This window comes from Dendropsophus ebraccatus, chromosome 3, assembly GCF_027789765.1.
Source record: "Dendropsophus ebraccatus isolate aDenEbr1 chromosome 3, aDenEbr1.pat, whole genome shotgun sequence".
Taxonomy (NCBI): Eukaryota; Metazoa; Chordata; class Amphibia; order Anura; family Hylidae; genus Dendropsophus; species Dendropsophus ebraccatus.
The window spans coordinates 113,478,308-113,500,892 of record NC_091456.1 but is presented as its reverse complement, the minus strand read 5'-3'; the positions used below and the strand labels follow the sequence as shown (position 1 = coordinate 113,500,892).

The 22,585-nt window shown below is 43.0% G+C and overlaps 1 protein-coding gene across 9 annotated transcripts in view; it reads left to right on the top strand.

Annotated features, from left to right (window-relative positions):
- LOC138785982 (phospholipid-transporting ATPase IK-like) overlaps window positions 1-22,585 on the top strand; it is a 344,961-nt gene that overhangs the window by 191,964 nt on the left and 130,412 nt on the right. For all 9 annotated transcript variants that reach the window (XM_069962531.1, XM_069962533.1, XM_069962532.1 and 6 more), the window contains one exon: window positions 5,657-5,766. In XM_069962531.1, the coding sequence (XP_069818632.1) occupies window positions 5,657-5,766 (110 nt within the window). The remainder of the gene's footprint in view (window positions 1-5,656; window positions 5,767-22,585) is intronic.

Sequence of the window (22,585 nt, the reverse complement as noted above, 5' to 3'; positions counted from 1 at the left end):
ATTTCAAGAACAAATCAGGTGGATAAGAAATATAAATCCTGATATTTTCTGGGAGGGAATGAAATACCAAATACAAAGCCAAATACTAAGTAAAGTTAAATTAAAAGTAGTAGTAAAATGTGAAGAGATCCTATAGTTACAGTGGTACAGGTCGAATCAACAGAAGCAGGGATAACACTTTAGTAGATTAGAAGGAGGAATAAAAGCCTCAACAGAGTAAGGGCCCTATTAGATAGGCTGACTTGTACTGTGAACGGGCCCTCGGCACTCGATTACAAAAGTAAATGTATACCCCCGCAGGGTGGGTTTTACCGCAAACGGACGTACATTTAAGCCCGATGTTTCCCCGAACGCTATGTGTACACACACACCAATCAGGGAAGATGGCCTGCTATAATGTATCCCCCCCTCCGTGCCGGCGATTGCTGCTATAGGCTGATCAATTCAGAGAAGCTGATAGCAGCTAAATTTAGCTTTCCGGGTCATCGGTGACCCGGAAAGCAATGGCGATTGGTGCTGTCCGAGACAGCACCAATCACCATCAGTGTCCTCCAGAAACATGGCGCTGGTGCCACCCCCACGATCGCCATGATAGGCCGGCCAGTACCAGCCAGCCCATCACGGCGATCAAAGTGTTAAAAAAGTGTGTCCCTCGGGTTCTGCTACCTAGCTGAGGGGTGCAGAACAGGTGTGTATAGTGTAGGTGCACTATACTCACCTGATCTGGGCGTCCGGAGCGAAGATTGGCGGTCCGCGTGTCCTCTTCTCTGCTTCGGGTCACTTCTGGATTCCATCGGGTCCGCATAGTCTAACTTCGGAAATCTTCGGAAGTCTTCGTCTCTTTGGGCTTCGGCAGGCTTCGGCAATCTTCGGCAGCTTCACTCTACTGCCCCCTAGCCGCTGATCAGCGTATATTATTCACTGATCAGTTGCTTTGAGTTACAAAGAGGGTTTTTTTGTTGGTTTTTTTTTCAATTTTTTTTTTCTTTTTATGCGCCCTAACGCTGCTGAGTGCTGATCAGCATAGCACGTAAGGTTGCTGCTGATCAGCAACTCCTCCTTTTTGGCGTAGGGGCGTTTTTACCCCTATATCCTACCGCCACTGTTAAGGAATCTAACAAGGGGTGCAGCGGGGATATGGCCCCCTGGTGACTGACACATTTGTGCCGTGACAATGAAAAAAAAATTTATTTTTTATTTTCACGGCACATGTTCTACATATGTGCCCGTCACCAGTGGGGTCCATATGCTCACTGCATCCCTTGTTAGATTCCTTATGGGGTGTAGTTTCAAGAATGGGGTCACTTGTGGGGGTTTCTACTGTCCTGCCAGCACAGGAGCTTTGTAATCGCGACATGGCCTCCATCCTCCATTCCAGCCTCTAAATGGCGCACTGTCCCTTTGGTGGCTTGCCCTGTGCCCATATGGCACATTATGTCCACATGTGGAGTATTTTCATACTCAGGGGGAATTACCCTAAACGTTTTGCATTTATTTTCTTTTTTAACCCCTTGTGGAAATGGAAAACAATCAAGGCTAGACCAACATTTAGTGTAAAAAATGTTTACTTTTTACACTAAATCATTGATCTTGTCTTGATTTTTTCATTTTCACAAGGGGTATAAAGATTAAAAAAAAAACACAAAATGTGTAGAGCAATTTCCCCCGAGTACGAAAATATCCCACACGTGGACATAAAGCGCTATGCGGGTGCAGGGTAAGCCTCCAAAGGGAAGGAGCGCCATTTGGTTTTTGTAGGCTGGATTTGGCTGGAATGGTTTTCGAGGGCCTTGTTGCATTTGAAAGGCCTCTGTGTTGCCAAGACAGTTGAAACCTCCCACAAGTGACCCCATTTTTTACACTAAAATGTTGGTTTAGCCTTAAATTTTTCATTTTCACAAGGGGTTAAAAGAGAAAAAAACACACAAAATGTGTACAACAATTTCCCCCGAGTCCGTAAATACCCCACATGTGGACATAAAGCAGGGCAAGCCTCCGAAGGGAAGGAGCGCCATTTGGATTTTGGATGCTGGATTTGGCCAGAATGGATGATGAACGCCATGTCGCATTTACAGAGCCCTCGTGCTGCCAAGACAGTGAAAACCCTCCACAAGTGACCCTATTCTGGAAACTACACCCCTCAAGGAATCTTACAAGGGGTGCAGTAAGGATATGGACCCCTTTATGACGGGCACATGTGCCGTGAAAGTGAAAAAATGAAAGTTTTTACTTTTACGTCACATTGTTCCACATTTGTGCCCTTCACCAGTGGGGTCCATATGCTCACTGCACCCCTTTTTAGATTGCTTGAGGGGTGGTTTCCAGAATGTGGTCACTTGTGGGGAGTTTCCAGTGTTTTGGCAGCACAAGGCATGTGACATGGCCCTTGAAATCCATTCCAGTGAAATTCAGCTTCCAAAGGTCAATTGGCGCTCCTTCCCTTTGGAGGCTCGTCCTGCGCCCGCTTGGCACTTTATGTCCACATGTGGGGTATTTCTGTACTCAGGAGAAACTGCGCTACACGGTTGGAGTCTTTTTTTCTTTTATCCCCTTGTAAAAATGTGAAATGAAGACTAGAACAACGTTTTAGTGTAAAAAATGAATTTTTCCTTTTTTATGCCACATTGTTCTGAAAATCTGTGAAGCACCTGTGGGATCCAGATGCTCACCGCATCCCTTGTTACATTCCTAGAGGGGTGTAGTTTCCTAAATGGTGTCCCTTTAGGGGTGTTTTTTAGGTTTTGGCACCCCAGAGCCTCTGCCAACCTGAAGTGGTACAGTCAAAAATGACCAAATATAACGAAGGCGTGGAAATTCACTAGTCGCTCCTCTATATCTGAGGCTTGTGGTTGCGTCAAATAGCGCAATAGGGCCACATATGATGTATTTCTATAAACTGCAGAAACGGTGCAATCAATATTGGGGTGCATTTCTCTGGAAATTTATAATTTTATAATTTTATAATGTACCTGATGGTACATCCTCTTTAATTTATTGGCTGCACACCCTCGTTTACACTGGGAGATCTACAGCAGACAAACAATAGTTTTTTAACCTGTGCCGATCAGTAAGTGACAGGAGATGCTCCTGTCACTTAAAGTTAAAGGTGCGGTCGTGGTGCAATCCTGGTGTTTAAGGGGTTAATGGCGGCCAGCCGTGTGATCTTAGCAGCCCACCATTGAGATTGAGGGCGTGGCTGCTCATAGCAGCTGGTCCGCACCCACTATGAAGCGAGCTAAGCTCCTGAGCTTACTTCATAGCTCGGCCCCCTGGCAGGGTGTACATTAACGCCCTCCTGTTTTAAAGCACAGTCTGCGAGGGCGTAAACGTATGCCCACGGTCATTAAAGGGTTAAAGGGTTGTTCAGGAAGCAGAAGATGGCTGAAGTCTTCTGCTCCCTGGCGCTCACTTTCTGAGATTCCCACTAACTATGAAGATCTAAATTAAAACATAACTTTTATTAATTATACAAATAAATGTGCGAAAATGTAAGATTAAAAACTGGATGGAGTAGCTCAGTATCTAAATCAATGTTGGTACAGTGTGTATTGTAAATACAGTTAGGTTAATTGTCTTGTATATCTCTCAGAGGACGCAGCTACTTGTGATGGATACAGCAAATCACTCAGTATCCAAGTAGTTGATCAGATTGATCTATATAGTAATAGCCGTCTAGGGATCTTGGGAAATCACAGTTCCTAACCCACAGCTGTGTAGACACCTTTAAGGTATGCCTCCTTGTATGACGTCAGTAAAGATTCACAATATTTTGAAAGATCGTACACAGTGTGAACATGCACTCAAATAGATGGTGTCTATATTTGGCAGTAGCAAGTTGAACCTTTCAACCTCTATAAGTTACCAACAGTGTGGCTAATGGTTACCAGTATATCATTACTATATGATGTTTGCTAATGATGTAAGGCACTCAGGTTCTGCTGTCTTTTAATTCTGCATTCACACTGTATCAGATGAGTAGTCACTGTTGTAACGATTAGTGATCAACAAACACATAGGGCCACATGTATCATCCGGCGAATGGATGATTTTCGGCGGAAAGTGCCGATTTGCGTCTTTTTTTAAGCAAAAATGGCGGATTTGCGAATAAAATATTCGCAAATCGGCACTTTCCGCTGAGTACGCCAGGTAGCGGAAAGGGGGCGGAAAAGGGGCGGAGAGTGGGCGGAACGGAGGGCGCGGACTCAGAGTCCGCGCGATTTATCATCCGTTCCGCCAAAATGTACGCCGAAAACCTACTCCAGTCCTCAGCTGGCGTAGGTTTTCGGCGGTGCGCAACGGCGCGCACGGGATTTATGTAGAGGCAGTCCGCCTCTACATAAATCTCCGTAGCGCCGGAGCTGCGGGGGCATTTTTACGTCCGGCGTAAAAAACGCCGGACTTAATAAATGCCTCCCATAGTGCTTTCATACATCGATGTGGGATAACCCTTCTCATATATCGCTGTATTGCAGAGTGGATATATTCTCTCAATCAATTGGTATTCGCTGCTGTTACTACGACAAGTATTATTACTGCTAGGATTCTGTATACACACACCGTAGCGATATTGGTGCTGCCAGGCACAGCGGCCGACAGCGCCAGGGTAAACATGGCCAAAAATCGCTATATTAGTATGATACTCGTGATGCTACTCCATCAATTAAAAACCTAAGTACAAAACACCCACCACCACCCCAACGTTTCACCGCATTTAGCGTGGCTTTATCAAGGGGAACCAAACTATAGTGACGTGCCGGTGCTATACGGTGTCTTTTAAAGGATTCAGGGATTACGTATGCACCTCCAAGAAACTCCCATTTATTTAAAATAGGCCAATATATGGGTGAATATGTTAATCGGCCAATAGTATTCGTAGAATCAATGGCCAATAGGAGAGTGTTGACACTCCTACTCATATCGTAACTTCGCGCATGGCAAATGACTTCGAAATCCTAAACAGAAAAGGTATCTACAGCGCATGTCAGGGGCCTTAGGTTCCAGACACCTTCTTTATTTCACTGCACATGCGCAAATACTTAGACATTTTATGAAAGAACGTAGCGCACATGGAAGTATCTACAGCGCATGTCGGGGAACTTAAAGTCTAAACCCCCTCTCTATATTCTATTGCGCCTGCGTGAATGCTTAGACAATTTATGAGTCAAAAGAACATAGTGCGCATCACAATAGACTTAAACGAAATATAGATCAAGAGGAAACAACGCGCATGGCAGTGGACTTAGACCTCACGGCATCCAAGTATCCAGGAGATCTGTATCAACTCCACAGTATCATGATAGTGGACCATTCCGTGAGTATGTACGCTTGGATCCTAATTTAGATCTTCATAGTTAGTGGTAATTTTGAGTTTAGTACTAGTGTACATGGCATGAAGCTCTGGGGCAACCCGTGTGATTATCACTTTCTGAGATTCCACGGTTTGGAAGTAAGCCTTCCGAGACAGGGAGGACGGGGCTAAGTCTCCATCATCGTATGCAGGTGAATCTATGTATGCACGGTATGTGTTATAGCTACACAGTATCTCTGATATTACATGTTTCGGAGGGGCGGGGAGATAATAGGCGAGCAGGAGGCTTTAGCCGTCTTCTGCTTTCTGGATAACCCCTTTAATTTCTTATTGTTTTTTTTTCTGCAGTAAGAAATGAAATTGGAAAGATAAAGCTTTTTACTAAAGGAGCAGATAGTGTTATCTTACAACGATTGCATTCCAGCTGTGAAACTGATACCTTCATGGACATGTTAGACGTAAGTCTTTTTTAAACTGTCAACCAAACCATGTGATGTCATGGTAATATTAAAAAAAAACCACTTTACTAAACGTTTTTCTTGTCAACACACAAATACCACAGGACTGTGTTATTAATATAAGATAAGGACAAGTCTAATTTTTCTCATGAAATGCATCTGCAAATTTTTTTGTAAGGCCACATTTTTTATATTTGAGTTCTGATTGGGGCTGAAACTGCAAAGAGATTTCTTTACCAATAACTGTGCAATGTTACCAATTCTCCTGGCAACCTAATGTGGCTGTGGGTTAATTTATGGCTCCATGGTTTCAGCCATATTTGGGATTGTAAATTTGAAAACATGGCCTAAGGTGAAGTGATAGGCAGATCAAGTCATAATGTGAACTAATTTATGGCAAACTGTAAAATAGGGCTGGGCAGGTAATTTGATTAAATTGCCCTCATAATTCTGATTCTGAAGTGACTTTTTAGGATAAGCTGTCAGGTGTGTATAAATGAGAATTAGTGCTATATCTGCCCATCATTTATCTCATATTTTTACTGCATATTTCTGGCTGTCATTACAACTGATCAGCACCACACAATTGTATGAGGTATAATAAATGTCTGAAAAGATTGGTGTGAACCTTCTAACCACCTAGATGCCATGTACACCATTGACAGTGGTATCTAGGTGGTTAAAAAAAAAAAAGGATTCCAGTTAACCCCTAGCCGCACCAGGGCGTTATTGTACGTCCTGGCAGGAGGTTACTTTCCGCACCAGGACGTACAATAACTTCCCGGCTCCCGGTGCTCACTGTTTACATAAACAGTGACCGGGAGCCGCGACTAAACTGTCAGCTGATAGCTGACAGTTTAGTGTAGCTGCTGCAGGACCCCCTGAAGGGGTCCAGCACAGGCGATCACCGGCATCAGTGGATCGGTAACGATCCACCAATACCGGTGAAGCAAGCAGTAAACCCCCGGGTCCCGGTCTCTGCCTAGTTCCGGGATCCAGGGGAAGCTGCTGCCGTGCCGCCCCGCCCCCCGATGCCATGTCTGACAATCCTTGTGTTTCCCCCCCAGCTGCTCGTCCCCCAATCCTTGTTCCCCCGCTGATGTGTCCCCTGATCCCCGGTCCTCCGCTGCCGTGTTCCCCCGCTGATGTGTCCCCTGAAGATCCTCAGTCCCCCGCTGCCGTGTTCCCCCGCTGTGGTGTCCTCTGATCTTGCTGCCGCCCCCCTGATTCCCCCCCCCCCCCCCCCCCGTTGCCGCCAATACCTTTGCTTCCACCGCCGCTGCCACTGTGCCGGAGGGTCACAGCTGATGTCTCTCCTTCCCCCTCCTCCTCGCAGAACTGGCTCCCCGGATCCCGTAGCTCAGAGTGAGTTCCGGGACCAGGGAGCCAATGCTGCGAGGAGGAGGGGGAAGGAGCGATCTCTGCTGTGACCCCCTCCTGCTGCAGCAGCATGGCACATGCTGCTATATACTGTGATTGGCAGCTCTGATCAGAGCTGCCAATCACAGTATCTGATCGTGACAGAGCATGGATGCAGGCTCTGACCCCTCACTTTGTGAGGAGATCAGAGCCTGCATCCATATACTGTAAAACACACACACACACACACACACACATATATACACATAATAAAAAGTACCCCCTCCCCTGTGATCTCCCAGTAATAAGGGAGATCTTAGTGTCTGTCAGTCCGCGTCCGTTAGTAAGCGCCAGTCAGCGTCCGTTAGTGTCAGTCAGCGTCAGTTAGTAAGCGTTAGTAAGCGTCAGTCAGCGTCCGTTAGTAAGCGTCAGTCAGCGTTCGTTAGTAAGCGTCAGTCAGCGTCCGTTAGTAAGCATCAGTGTCAGTCTGTGTCCATTAGTAAGCGTCAGTGTCAGTCAGTGTCACTTAGTAAGAGTCAGTCAGTGTCCGTTAGTAAGCCTCAGTGTCAGTCTGTGTCCGTTCGCAAGCGTCAGTGTCAGTCAGAGTCCGTTAGTAATCGTAAGTCAGCATCCGTAAGTAAGTGTCAGTAAACTTCTGTGCACACACAGACATAGGTGCTCCTTCTCTTCTGAGCCCTGTTGTGAGCCCGTACAATACTTTATGTTCACAAATGGGGTATTTCTGTGCTCAGGAGAAATTGCTTTACAAATATTGGTTGTTGTTTTTTTACTCTAAGCTTTTTGAAATTTGAAAAATGTTGGGTTTCACCAATGTATAAGTGTAAAAAATGTGATTTTTCATTTTCACGGCCCACTTTTGCAAAAAACTGTGAAAAATCTGTAGGGTCCAAATGCCCACTGTACCCCTTGTTACATTCCTGAAGGGGTGTAGTTTTCAAAATGGGTCCACTTGTGGGGGGTTTCCACTGTCTCGGCACTAGGAGGGCTTTGTAACTGTAACATGGTCTCCTACATTTATTCCAGCCAAATCCACACTCCAAAATTTAAAGGGTGCTCCTTCTCTTCTGAGCCGTGTTGTGCGCCCGCACAACACTTAACGTCCACAAATGGGGTATTGATAAAAACTGCAGATTCAGAGGAATAAATGTTTTATTGCATTTCACTTTTTATAGCTGTGCGGTATGAAAGAAATATAATTGAATTGGAATGTCTGCAAAGAAAATGGAAATTTTTACTTTTCACACTTACTTTGCAGTTATTCCTCTAAAATGCCTAAAGGGTTAAAAACTGTTTTAAATGTCAATTTGAATACTTCAAAGGGTGAAGAGTTCAAAATGGGGTGAATTATGGGGGTTTCTAATATCCAGGCCTCTAGAATATGCTCTAAAACTGAACTGGACCCTAAAAAATTCTAAGTTAAAATTTTCACAAAAATTTAGAAAATTGCTACTAAACAATTACGGCCTCTAAAATCCTAAAAAAGTTAACGCATGTTTACCAAATGCTGCCAACATAAAGTAGACAAGTTCTAGATATGAATTAATCAATAATTTATGTGGTATAACTATTGGCAAAGACTTTCAAATTTAGAGAAATGCAATTTTTTTCAATTTTTCACATCATTTTGGAGTTTTTCTCAAAAAAAAGTTAAAGGTATCGGCCCAAATGCACCACTAACATAAAGTGGAACATGTCACGATAAAACAGTCTTGGAACCACAAGGATCGGTAAAAGCATTCCAGAGTTATTAATATATAAAGTGACACATGTCATGTTTGAAAAATTTGAACGTGTCATAAACACCAAAACTAAGGGTTAAGTAAGAAATATGTAATATTTAGGTTTCCAAGTAGACCTAAAAAAAGTCGAGAGGAATATGAAAAAATGGTACTACAGTTACATATGTAAAAAATAAACACTGTTTACACTGATGCAATTTGCCTCAGAAAATTGGGTACCTGACCTTCATCCCATTTGACTATCCCCATGACTATTTTGAATAAAGAGAAATGTAAATTTTTCAAATTTTTGCACACATTGTGAGTTTTAAGTCTACTACCGAGCACCGGCCAGGCAGGAAGCACTGGAGGCGGGCCAGCCGGACCCCAATGTGACAAACCCCCTTCCCTCTGTGACGCAACTCCATTAGAATCAATGGAGTCGCATCACAGAGGAGAGATCATCACACTGGGGGCCTGCCCCCAGTGCTTTGTGCCCGGCCGGTGCTCAGTAAAAAGCACCGTGGCATCGCCAGCGATATTCCCAGTGTTACATTCCCTTTAAAAGCATCGCAGAACTAATAATACATAAAGTGAGACAGTTCAGATTTGAAAAATAAGCCTGGGCATTAAAGGGAACTCCACACAAGGAAAACTTGTTTTCTATTAAAAGTACATGAAAAGATATATATACAAGAAAGAAGGTGTGGTCAGCACCCAGTCTTATCAGTTCATGCCTTCTCAGATATATTTACGTTTGTTGAGCACGAAGGTTTTAGCTCCTGGATACCGGGGTTCCACACCAAAGAAAAGCAACAGGATTCCTTCAGCTTGTTAAAATATTCAAATTTTTATTGTAGAAATTCTTTAACCCCTTAACGACCACAGGCTTAATTGTTAGGCCCCAAAACCCGTGCTTAACGCAAACGGGCGTACATTTATGCCCGCGGTTTACCCGATCGCTGTGTGTAAACACACGGCGATCGGGTAATGATGGCTGCTGAAACATGCAGCACGCCCCCCCCGCGAGATGATCCCTCGTATGACCGCCTGTACAAAGTACGGCCGGTCATAGAGCATTTCTTAGCCAAATTTACTGAGATGTATATCCCAGAGAAATACATCTCAGTAGATGAGTCCCTCCTGAGCTTCAAAGGAAGACTCCATTTTTGCCAGTACCTTCCCAATAAAAGATCGCGGTATGGCGTGAAATTATACAAACTCTGTGAGAGTACCTCAGGGTACACTTATAGATTTTGAGTAAATGAGGGTAGGGACACCCAAATCCAGCCCCCAGAATGCCCCCCCATAGTCAAAGTTAGTGGGAAGATTGTTTGGGAACTGATCCTCCCACTGCTGGATAAAGGTTATCACCTGTACGTTGATAACTTTTATACCAGCATCCCCGTGTTTTGGTCACTCGCTGCCCGAGCTACTGTAGCTTGCGGCACGATCCGAAAAAATCAAAGAAGTCATCCAGTAAGACAACTGTTGCAAAGGGTGGAGAGCAAGGCCTATGCCTGTGAAAATATGTTGTTGGTCAAATATAAGGACAAATGCGATGTCCTTATTTTGACCACAATTCACAGGAACCACCCCTGTCCTGTACGTGGTACCACAAACATGGTGAACAAACCTGATTGTGTTCTAGACTACAATCAGTATATGGGAGAAGTTAATCTCTCAGATCAAGTCCTCAAACCATATAACGCTACGAGAAAAACCAGAACGTGGTATAAAAAGGTGGCCGTATATCTGGTACAGACAGCGATGTGCAACGTTTTTGTGCTGTACAGATATGCTGGCCACCCGGGGAAATTCCTTGAATTCCAGGAAGCAGTAATAAAAGCCCTGATATTCGGTAGCCAAGGAGAGGGCCCCAGCGCTTCTGGATGTGAAGGACCCCGTATCGTACAGGGACAACATTTTCCAGGTGAAGTCACACACACTGGAAAAAGGGGAGATCCCAAAAGAAGTGCAGAGTGTGCCACAAAAGGGGGACACCATCAGGAAGGACGCCATTTACCAGTGTGACACCTGTCCTGATCACCCCGGCCTCTGCATAAAGGATTGCTTCAAGGCATACCACACGTCATTGGAGTTCTAAATTTTCTAAATTCTGTCTCATTCCTATTTCAGGGGTCACGTTGATCCAGGGATTATTCTGATTGCCATTATGGAGTTGGGAAGGAATTTTTCCCCTGTGATGAGGCTACTGTCGTCTGCCTCACCAGGGTTTTTTGCCTTCCTCTGGATCAACACAGGTTGAATTTGATGGACACTTGTCCTTTTCAACCTTATAAACTAATAATTGGCCTAATACCCCCAAATAAATTAATAATTGGCCCTTTTCCCCAACTAGATAGCCATGGCCCCCATTCCCATTAGAGGCTTGACATGTTGCATTTATAAAGCCTCTGTGCGGCCAGGACAGTAGAAACCCCCCACAAGTGACCCCATTCTGGAAACTACATCCCTTAAGGAATCTAACAAGGGGGCAGCGGTGATATGGCCCCCTGGTGACGAGAACATTAGTGCTGTGAAAGTGAAAAAAATGGTATTTTTCATCTTCACAGCACATGTTCTACATATGTGCCCGTCACCAGTGGGGTCCATATGCTCACTGCACCCCTTGTTAGATTCCTTGAGGGGTGTAGTTTCAAGAATGGGGTCACTGTCCTGGCAGCACAGGAGCTTTGTTAATGTGACATGGCCTCCCTCCTCCATTCCAGCCTCTAAATGGCGCTCTGTCCCTTTGGTGGCTTGCCCTGTGCCCATATGCCACATTATGTCCACATGTGGGGTATTTTCGTGAAATTCGGGAAATTACACTACACGTTTTGTGTTTATTTTCTCTTTTAACCCCTTGTGGAAATGAAAAAAATCAAGGCTAGACCAACATTTAGTGTAAAAAAAAAAAAAATTTTTACACTAAATCATTGATCTAGTCTTTATTTTCTCATTTTCACAAGGGGTTAAAAGATAAAAAAAGACACGAATTGTGTAGCACAATTTCCCCCAAGTACGGAAATACCCCACATGTGGGCATAAAGCACCATGCGGGTGCAGGGCAAGCCTGCAGGGAAGGAGCGCCATTTGGCTACAATGGATGGTGAATGCCATGTCGCATTTACAAAGGCCCTGTGTTGTCAAGACACTGGAAAACCCCCCAAAGTGATCCTATTCTGGAAGCTGCACACCTTTAAGAAATCTAATAAGGGGTGCAGTGAGGATATGGACCCCTTGATGACAGGCACATTTGTGCTGTGAAAATGAAAAAACGAAATTTTTCACTTTCACGTCACATTGTTCCACATTTGTGCCCATCACCAGTGGGGTCCATATGCTCACAACACCCCTTGTTAGATTTCTTGAAGGGTGTAGCTTCCAGAATGGGGTCACTTGGGGTTTACCACTGTCCTGGCAGCATAGGGTCCTTGTAAAAACAACATGGTCCTCGAAATCCATTCCTGCCAAATCCAGCCTCCAAAAGCCAAATGGCGCTCCTTCCCTTCAAAGGCCCGTCTTGCGGCCGCATGGCGCTTTATGTTGACATGTAGGGTGTTTCCGTACTCAGGACAAACTGCTCTACATGTTTTGCATTTTTTTTTCTTTTAAACCCTTGTGAAAATGAAAAATTCACGGCTAGGCCAATGCTTAAGTGTAAAAAATGTAATTTTTGCACAACATCATCTAGTCTTGACATTTCTCATTTGCACAATGGGTTAACAGAGAAAAAAGAAACACATCATGTAGAGAAATTTCCCCTGAGTACGGAAATACCCCACATGTGCTGCCGCAAGAAGAGCCTCCAATGGGAAGGAGCGATATTTAGCTTTTTGGTAATGGATTTGGGTAGAATGGATTTCGAGAGCCATTTGCATTTAAAAACTCCCTGTGCTGCCAAGCCAGTGAAAACCCCCCACAAGTGGTTCCATTATGGAAACTACACCCCAGAAGGAATGGAACAAGGGGTGTAGTGAGCATATGGACCCCACTGGTGACAGGCACAAATGTGGAACAATGTGGCGTGAAAATGAAATATTAAATTTTTTACACTATAATTTTGGTCTAGCCTTGATTTTTTTCATTTTCACAAGGGGTTAAAAGAGAAAACAACACACAAAATGTGTAGAGCAATTTCCCCAAAAATAGTCTAAGAATCCAGTCCATAGTCCAAAAATACCCCACATGTGGACATAAAGCGCCATGTGGGTGCAGGGCAAGCCTCCGAAGGGAAGGCGCGCCATTTGGATTTTGGAGGCTGGATTTGGCCAGAATGGATGATGAACACCATGTCGCATTTACAGAGCTCTCGTGCTGCCAAAACACTAGAAACCCCCCACAAGTGACCCCATTCTGGAAACTACACCCCTTAAGGAATCTAACAAGGGGTACAGTGAGGATATGGACCCCTTGATAACGGGCACATCCAGCTTCCAAAAGCCAATTGGCGCTCCTTCCCTTTGGAGGCTCGTCCTGCGCCCGCTTTATGTACACATGATGGGTATTTCTGTACTCGGGAGAAACTGCGCTACACGTTTTTGGGGTTGTTATTCCTTTTATCCCTTTGTGAAAATGAAAAATTGAAGGCTAGAACAACGTTTTAGTGTAAAAAAAATGTTCTTCTTTTTTCACGCCACATTGTTCTGAAAATCTGTAAAGCACCTGTGGAGTCCAGATATTCCCCGCACCCCTTGTTACATTCCTCGAGGGATGTAGTTTTCGAAATGGTGTCCCTTTAGGGGTGTTTTTTATGTTTTGGCACCCCAGAGCCTCTGCCAAGCTGAAGTAGTACAGTCAAAAATTACCAAATATAACGGAGGCATTGAAATTCAGTAGGCGCTCCTATATATCTGAGGCTTGTGGTTGCGTCAAACAATGCATTAGGGCAAAATATGGGGTATTTTAAAGTTGGAAAAATGCATTTTTTCAAAATTTTTCACATTATTATGTTTTTTTTCATAAAGATTCGTTATAAGTATCGACTCCAATTTACCAGAAATGTGAAGTACCATATGTCACATGAAAACAATCTCAGAATTAGCCGGTTAGGTAAAAGCACTCCCAAGTTATTAATGAATAAAGTGACATAGGTCATATTCATAAAATTTGCGTCGGTCCTTAAGGCCATTTTAGGCCAGGTCCTTAAGGTGTTAAAAGAAACAGCCGACGCGATTCGAGCGATGCAAGCTTGCTATAGCGGCGCTGCAATATTCTGATCCCCTATCTACATGGCTGAATAGAGTCAGCTTATTTTCTGGTAACCACAGGATGCATATTTCCCTTTGATATACTCCAAATCCAGATGCCATGACTAAGATCCGGGTTGGCTCGAAACGCGTCAGCTGCTTCTTTTAACCTCTTAAGGACATAGGACGTATGCGTACGTCATATGTCCTCACTTGCACTTCAAAGCGGGTGCCGCGAGTAGCCCGGGACCGCTGCTATTAGCGGGCACGGTCTGATCGCCGTGCCCGCTAATTAGCTAATCGGAGGCAGCTGTCAAAGTTGACAGCTGCCTCCGATTACCGGAGGCAACGTTTCCCTGGGGTCTAGTGGGGGAGATCGCTAGTGGGGGAGACCTTGTCCCGGAGGAGCGATCTCCGTTACTGATGCCGGCCGGGGACGCGTCCAAGATGGCGCCGTCCCCGGCTCGGCACTCGTTCGTTTTCGGCTGCAGTAGCCGAAAGCAAACGAGTGCCGATCTCATGGATCTCTGCAGCATATCTATGCTGCAGAGATCTCAATGAGAGATCCAAGTGTATATACTAGAAGTCCCCTAGGGGGGCTTCTAGTATATGTGTAAAAAAAAAAAAAATAAAATTAAAAGTAAAAAGCCCCCTCCCCTAATAAAAGTCTGAATCACCCCCCTTTTCCCAGGTTTTAAATAAAAGTAAACAAATAAATAAATAAACATGTTTGCTATCGCCGCGTGCGTAATCGCCCGAACTATTAATTAATCACATTCCTGATCTCGTACGGTAAACGGCGTCAGCGCAAAAAAATCCCAAAGTGCAAAATTGCGCATTTTTGGTCGCATCAAATCCAGAAAAAATGTAATATAAAGCGATCAAAAAGTCGTATATGCGCAATCAAGGTACCGATAGAAAGATCACATCATGGCGCAAAAAATGACACCTCGCACAGCCCCATAGACCAAAGGATAAAAGTGCTATAAGCCTGGGAATGGAGCGATTTTAAGGAACGTATATTGGTTAACAACGGTTTGAATTTTTTACAGGTCATCAGATACAATATAAGTTATACATGTTATATATCGTTTTAATCGTAACGACTTGAACATGCATAACAAGTCAGTTTTACCCCAGGGCGAATGGCGTAAAAACACATTTCCCCCAAATAAAAGAAATAAGGGGTCATGTGGGTTTCTAGGTGGAAAAATGCAAGTGCTATGGCCTTTTAAACACAAGGAGGAAAAACCGAAAACGTAAAAACGAAAATGGGCCATGTCCTTAAAGGGTTAAAGAATTTCTACAATAAAAATTATTTTTTTTTAACGAGCTGAAGGAATCCTGTTGCTTTTGTGTCGTAAAAGTTATATAGATGTGTCTATACAATGTATTACCATATCTGTTTGGTTCTGCCACACTGGCAGCTGATCCAGGAAGTGAAGAAAAATGGCTTCTGTGCCAATCCACATTGTCTCCTGCTCCCACTGCTCTCACACCTTAGGAGACAAAAATTCCATGCTTCTGTCTCACATTGTGTGTGTTTTCTAGGCACAGGCTGATGGTGCAGACAGGGGGCAGGGTGTGATGTCACCAGAGGCTTGGCTGGATCCCCCAATCCCCTGAGTGATTCACCATCTCTGACCAGCCAGAAGCAGGTGCAGCAACTTCACTAATTATGTAAAACTCTGCAGTGAAATTAGGGCTATGTTCACACATGCTTGAGTTTCATTGCAGTACTGCAGCGTATCCACTAAAATAATGCAGTAACACAATTACATGTTGCTAAACGGCACAGAGGATCAGAGCCGGCACCTGGACAAAAAACAAGGCATAAACAGTAGAGATGAGCGAGTAGTGAAATATTCGACTTTCGAGAATTTGAATCGAATAGGTACCGAGATTCGACTATTTGAACGAATATTCGATCCCATTATAGTCTATGGGAAAAAAAACTTGGAAATCCAAATTCGACCACTTGGAGGTCACCAAGTCCCCTATGAAACCTCCCTAAACTATGCCAACACCTCTGGAATGACACTGTGACATCAGGGGGAGCATGCCTGGGTACACCCAACACCCCAAAATCGCAGTATAATGCCACTATAACACCCTCTCAACAATAAACTCCTAACACAATATATCTTCTATGTAAAGTTGAAAAAACACCAGGAAACCTTCTTTCCTCTACCTTAACATGGACACAGCCACATTAAATCACGTTGCCTATGCCAACCGCATATGGAATAGGCAAGGAGGAAATCAAACAGCACCCACCGCTAACTGTCATTTTGTGTTATGTGGTGAGGCACGTCTTGTGACGAAGTGAGTGACCCGACCTTGCCCGGTGTCATGTGTAGCAATTAAAGCTGTGGGGATGTTGAGGCATGCGTAGCACCGCAAAAGGCAGGCTACAACCAGCAGAGCCGCAGCTCTTCCCCAAGGCAGGCCTCCGTGCAAGGTTCTCCCATCGAGGGCTCGTTCTTCCTTGGTCTGTAGATATTTTAACGTGTGCGCAAATGAAAAAATTAAGCGCGGTTTGCACACTGCGGCATTTAAAATTAAGTGAGGGCTCTGAAAAAAGTCCAAGCACGAGTGACCTGAAAAAGAAATAAAGAGAAACAATTAGCAAAAGGGGCGGATTATGGGCCCTATGACTCCAACAGATCTGACGACAGATTATCTGCCAAAGATTTGAAGCCAAACCCAGGAGTGGATTTGAAAAAGAGGAGAAATCCAGTCTTTCCTTCCTGACCAGCCAAGAGTCTGTACTCCAGGAACCTCACTCTGATCCTTCTTCCTCCCAGCCAGGAATGACCTGGAAAAAAAACCCAGAAACAATTAGCAAGATGAAAAACAATAAACTCAAGCAGTGGACTCTGCAACAGTGACCTGATGGCGGTCACGGTACCTAACCTCGGTTTTCCGTCCCTAGCCGTATGCTGTAACATCGGGGTGGACCCTGAGTTATGCGGTTAGCGCAAAGGTCCACTTGACCACCAAAACTTGGACAAGCACTTTTGGCCAGGGACGCTACATCTCCCTGATGGCACACTGGGTCAACGTCATGGAGGTGGGGACCGAGTGGCCCAAGGACGGGCTACCTGCTAGCCCCACCCAAGATATCTGGCCCTGGTTTTGTCAGGATTTCCGCAACCGCAGACAGCTCGGAGAACCTTTGCTCGGAGAACAGAATTTTTATTGTGGAATCAATTAATCCAGCAAAAATGTCAGTAAACAGACAATACATTGATCATGGACACACAGGTCCTAATAAAGCAGTCAGCATGAGAGAGGGCATTCAAGCTGAATACATCTGTTGAAAGGGAGTAACATTTTCCACATGTTTTGAAGTTTTATGCTGAAAATTGCAAAAATGACGATGGATAACCTATGAACAAAAAACAGAGAACCAAAACAGTGACTGGGTATTGTTGTTCAGAAATAATGGTATTGCCATAGAAGAGATGGCCCCAAGTATAACAAGCAAAAAACAAAAACAAAATAATAATAATAATATTAGAATCGTGACTAGTTTACAAGGCGTGTGACCTAAAAAGTAGTCAAAATATAGCTGTGAAGGTGTAGGAATGTTAGGGTTGTGGAGAGAAAGTTGCGTTTGTAGAAAGAAATTTCTGGTAGAAACTATTCCAGGGTCCCCATAAGGATGTAAATCTCTCATGTGAGCCTTTCTCCCAGCTACAAAGTTCTTCTAAGGGTGCCTTCACACCTACCGTATCGCAGCAGAAAATCCGCAGCAGATCCGCAGCGGATTTAACTAAATGAATGAACACAGCACTAAATCCGCACTTACAAATCTGCTGCGGATCCGCAGCGGATTTGACAGTGCGTATTTAATGCTGTGTTCATTCATTTAGTTAAATCTGCTGCGGATCTGCTGCGGATCCGCAGCGGATTTTCTACTGCGATACGGTAGGTGTGAAGGCACCCTAAGCAATATATCTGCTGTACTTTTTCAATCCATTCCCTCGCTGTGGGAGGAGATTCCTCTCTCCAGCGAAGCGGAATAAGTAATCTAGCTGCAGTAAGCAACTGAGTTGCCAATTGATTTTTAGCAGGGGTGAATGAAGTGGTAGGTAACCAGAGCAAGATGAGTGATGGTTCTAGTGGGACAGTAATGCCAGTAATATTAGAGATAAGATGAACGATCTCTGAACAGAAATTTTGTAGGTTTGGGCAAGTAAGCCAGATATGCGAGAGTATCCCTGTGTGCGTTTTGCATCTCCAGCAATTATTATCAGCAAGGATATTCATCTTTTTTAGTAAGTATGGTGTCCTATACCACCTAGTGGTTAGTTTAAAAGAATTTTCCTGTATCTTAATACACCTAGAAAAACCATGGGAATTTTTAAAGATTTGAAGGGTTGTAGAGCTGGAGAATGTCGTGTCTAATTCTTTTTCCCATGATGTAATAAAAGTAGGTTTATTTGTAGCCTCATGACTTAGGAGGCTTTTATAGATTCTAGATAGTAGACCTTTAGGGAAGTGGTCCATGTCGAGATAACACTTCAACCAGGAGCTGTCTCTGTAGGAGGGATATTTTTCAGTAAATTTTTTACATTCGGCGGAAAATATATATGATTGGGAATCTAGTGCACCTTTAGTGAGGGTTTTACTTAAAATGTTTTTTAGTGACGGGATTTCTTTGGATGCCCGCAGTGTGGGGTATATTGTTAAGTTCAACAAATTATTCCATGGTGAAGATAGCTTAACAGGGGATCTATAAAGGAAAGCTGGGATAAGGCCGATCGGCATATGTGACGGGAGAAGATTGGACTCCAAGGTCTTATAGAAAAAGTTCTGCCAAACGTGTAGCGTACCTGTAAGGGCGGGTCCTATCCATTTTTCTGAATAGGAACGTTTAGTCCATTAACAAATATAGTTGTCCTTGCCTAGAATATGTTTCTCTAGGTCAATGTACAAGGGAGTTGTTTTAACTGAAGCCAGAGATAACCATCTAGTCAGATGATTTGCGTGATAATAGGTCTTTAGGTCAGGTATGCCACAGCCTCCTAGGTGTTTTTGCTGCTTCATATAATTATGGGCAATCCCCGGTTTAGATTGTTGCCAAATAAACTTGGAGCAGACTAATTTCCATTTTGCGAAAAAGGCTGCAGGGAGTTTAATTGGGACTGTTTGAATTAGATAAAGAGCTTGCGGTATAAGATATAAGACTTAATTAGATTCTTTCTCCCTAGCCAGGAAATATATGGGATTTTTAGAGACTCTAATTGGTTGGAAATTTTGGTCAGAAGGGGTTTAAAATTAAGTTCATATAGTTTGCTTAAATCATTTGGAACTTAAGTGCCCAGATATTTAATTGTAGTATTAGGCCATGAGAAGGGGGCTATTCTGGGATTTGCGATTTGGGGATAGTGATGTTTAAAGATTCTGATTTGTCATAGTTAATTTTAAAATTGGAGAGTGTACCATAATCTTTAAAGATGTTTAGTAAGATCGGGAGGGCTTGCTTTGGATTAGTGATAAATAAAAGTAGGTCATCTGCGAACGCTGTTGTTTTATGAACAGCTGATCCTACTCTAAGACCTTTAATGTTGGGGGACTGGATGATTTTTTGTAGAAGGATTTCCATAAAAAGTATAAAAAGAGTGGGTGAGAGTGGGCATCCCTGTCTGGTTCCATTACGAATTTGGAACGGATCTGATAGGGTGTCGTTGACTTTAATTCTAGCTGAAGGTTCCGAATATAGGGACATAACAGCTTCAGGGAATTGTTGGGGGAATCCAAATTTATATAAGGTGTCGAGGAGGAAATGCAATGCTACGAAATCCAAGGCCTTCTCGGCATCTGTGCCGAGAAGGATTGGAGGGGTATTGGATCGTTTGGCGTAGTGTATGCAATGTAGTACCCTAGAGGTATTATATTTGCCCTCCCTGCCCATAACGAAGCCTGTCTGTTCTTCTGTTACAAGAGTAGGTATGAAATTTTTCATCCTTAGAGCCAATAGCTTAGCCCACCATTTCAGGTCTGTGTTTAAAAGCGAGATAGGTCTATAGCTCCCGCATTTAGAAAGATCTTTACCCTCTTTAGTTAATATTGTCACATATGCTTCCATCATCTGCTTTGGGAGTTTATCTCCTTTTAATAAGCAATTACATAAGTCTGTAAAATGAGGAATTAGGATGTCTATAAATTTTTTATAATAAAGTATAGGAAGGCCATCAGGGCCTGGGCTTTTTCCTAATGGTATAGTGGTAAGAACTTTGGACACTTCATCTGGGGTAATTGGGGATAGTAAGGAGAGTTTGTCAGGTTCCGATAAAGAAGGGAGATTTATTTGGCGTAAGAATTTATTTAGTAGATCCGATTTGTATTTAGGGTTCGCATTTTGGGCTGTTGGGATATTGTAAAGTTTTTCATAAAAAGATCTAAAAGTTTTAGCTATATTAGGTGTATCTCTAAAAGTGTTGCCCTCATCAGTTGTGATTTTATGGATATATGACTTTTCTTTTTTTGTTTGATTAGGGCTGACATCACTTTTGAGCCCTTGTCCCCATGGACATAATGTTTAAACCTACATCTTAGTAACGCTTTTGCAGCTTGCGAGTTTAAGAGGTCTTTGAGTTCCATCCTCAGTTTAAAGAGTTTGTCTTTCAATTGACAATCGTTTTGTACCTTTCGTTTGTTCTCTAACACAGATATTTTTTTTACTAAATCAGTTACTTGAGCAACCTTCTTTTTCTTAGCTCTGGTACCCATGGCTATAAGTTCTCCTCTGATGAAGGACTTATGGGCCTCCCATATAATAGGGGTAGGGGTTTCGGGAATAGCATTGAATTTAAAGTATTCTTCTAACCTGTTTCTAATTAAGGTGGAGTTTGAAGGGTCTCCCAATAACGTTTCGTTAAGAGACCATGTCCGATCTTTATTTAATGCGTTGTTAATTTTTAATTGTATTGAGACTGGAGCATGATCCGAAACCGTTATAGTACCTATGTGGGCCGATGCGATATCCTGAATGTTTCTATCTGTTATGAAAATATGGTCTAATCGATGGTGAGTACCGTGAACGGGAGAATAAAATGAGTAGTCCTTAGAGTCAGGGTATAAAAGTCTCCAACTGTCTACTACATGTAGGTTTGTAAGTGCGGTTTTTATGCTTCGCCTCGTTTTCAGTGATAGGTTTTGAGCCTTAGAAGTGGTGTCCATCTCTGGTTCAAGAGTACAGTTAAAATCACCTCCTAGGATTACCATACCATTAGCAAAGGTACTTAATTCGGTTAAAACAGTTTTAAACCATGCCATTTGATTCACATTGGGGGCATACACATTAGCAAGAGTAATCGGATTATTATAAAGAGAGCCTTTGAGAAAAATATATCTAGCTGCTGGATCTATTACACTAGTGGTCATTTGGAGTGGGGTAGACTTATGAATGGCTATGCTAACCCCCCTGGAGGCTGATGTGTGAGTGCTGTGTCCCCATTGTGTATAAGGGTAGTTTTGAAGTTGCGGGATATGGTTTGTTCTAAAATGAGATTCTTGTATAAATAAGATATCAGGGGTGTTAAGTCTTAACAGTGAAAAGATCTGACTTCTTTTCTGGGGAGTATTGAGTCCTCTAACATTCCATGAAGTAGCATTAATCGACGTCATTTTTAGGTAAAGTGGGGTGGTAGGTTCCTAATTTAGTAAAAGACACGATCCTGAACATAACGAACTTTGGGATTAACAAAGAAAAGATGCGGGCTATGCCGCCTGTAAATAACATATTAAGAGTGTTGTTAACAAAAGTAATAAGAGTTAACTATTGTGAGTAAAGCTCATCTTTTAACTATGAGCAAATTCTGTAGAGAGAATAAGTAATTAGGATTAACCAATAGCTACGACAATAATATAGTTTGATATATATCAATATAAAAGTAGCTCTGTAGAAAAAGACAGCCTGCTATAAAGGATTAGATATGTTTTCAGAAAGAACAGTAAGAATAATCAAGATACTGTCCTTATTGATGAGCTTCTATCCTGTGTGGTTGTTCAGGTGATTGAGGGTCTTCTGGTTCTCGGGGACTTTGATTTCTTTTATGTAGACCACAATTCTTTTTCTGGAAGAGCCGGGAACGGAGTGTGGAGATGGATGGGAAGCCAGGATGGGATATCCATTTTGGGTAAGCTTAGCCCCTTGCCTCCACAGCCTGTTTTGGCCTTAATGACCAAGGACTATTTTTTAAATCTGACCAGTCTCTCTTTATGTAGTGATAACTCTGCGATGCTTTTAACTATCGCGGTTATTCTGAGATTGTTTTTTCGTGACATATTCCTCTTTATGTTTGTGGTATACTTTGGTTGATACACTCAGTATTTTTTTGTAAAAAACACAACATTTGCGCAAAAATTAGAAAAATGTACATTTCTTTATATTCAAAATTCTCTTTTCCTAAGAAAGATAGTCATGCCACATGAACTAATTATTACTGTAACATCTACAACATGTCTGCTTTATGGTGACATCATTTGGTGAACGTCCTTTTACTTTTTAGAATGTTA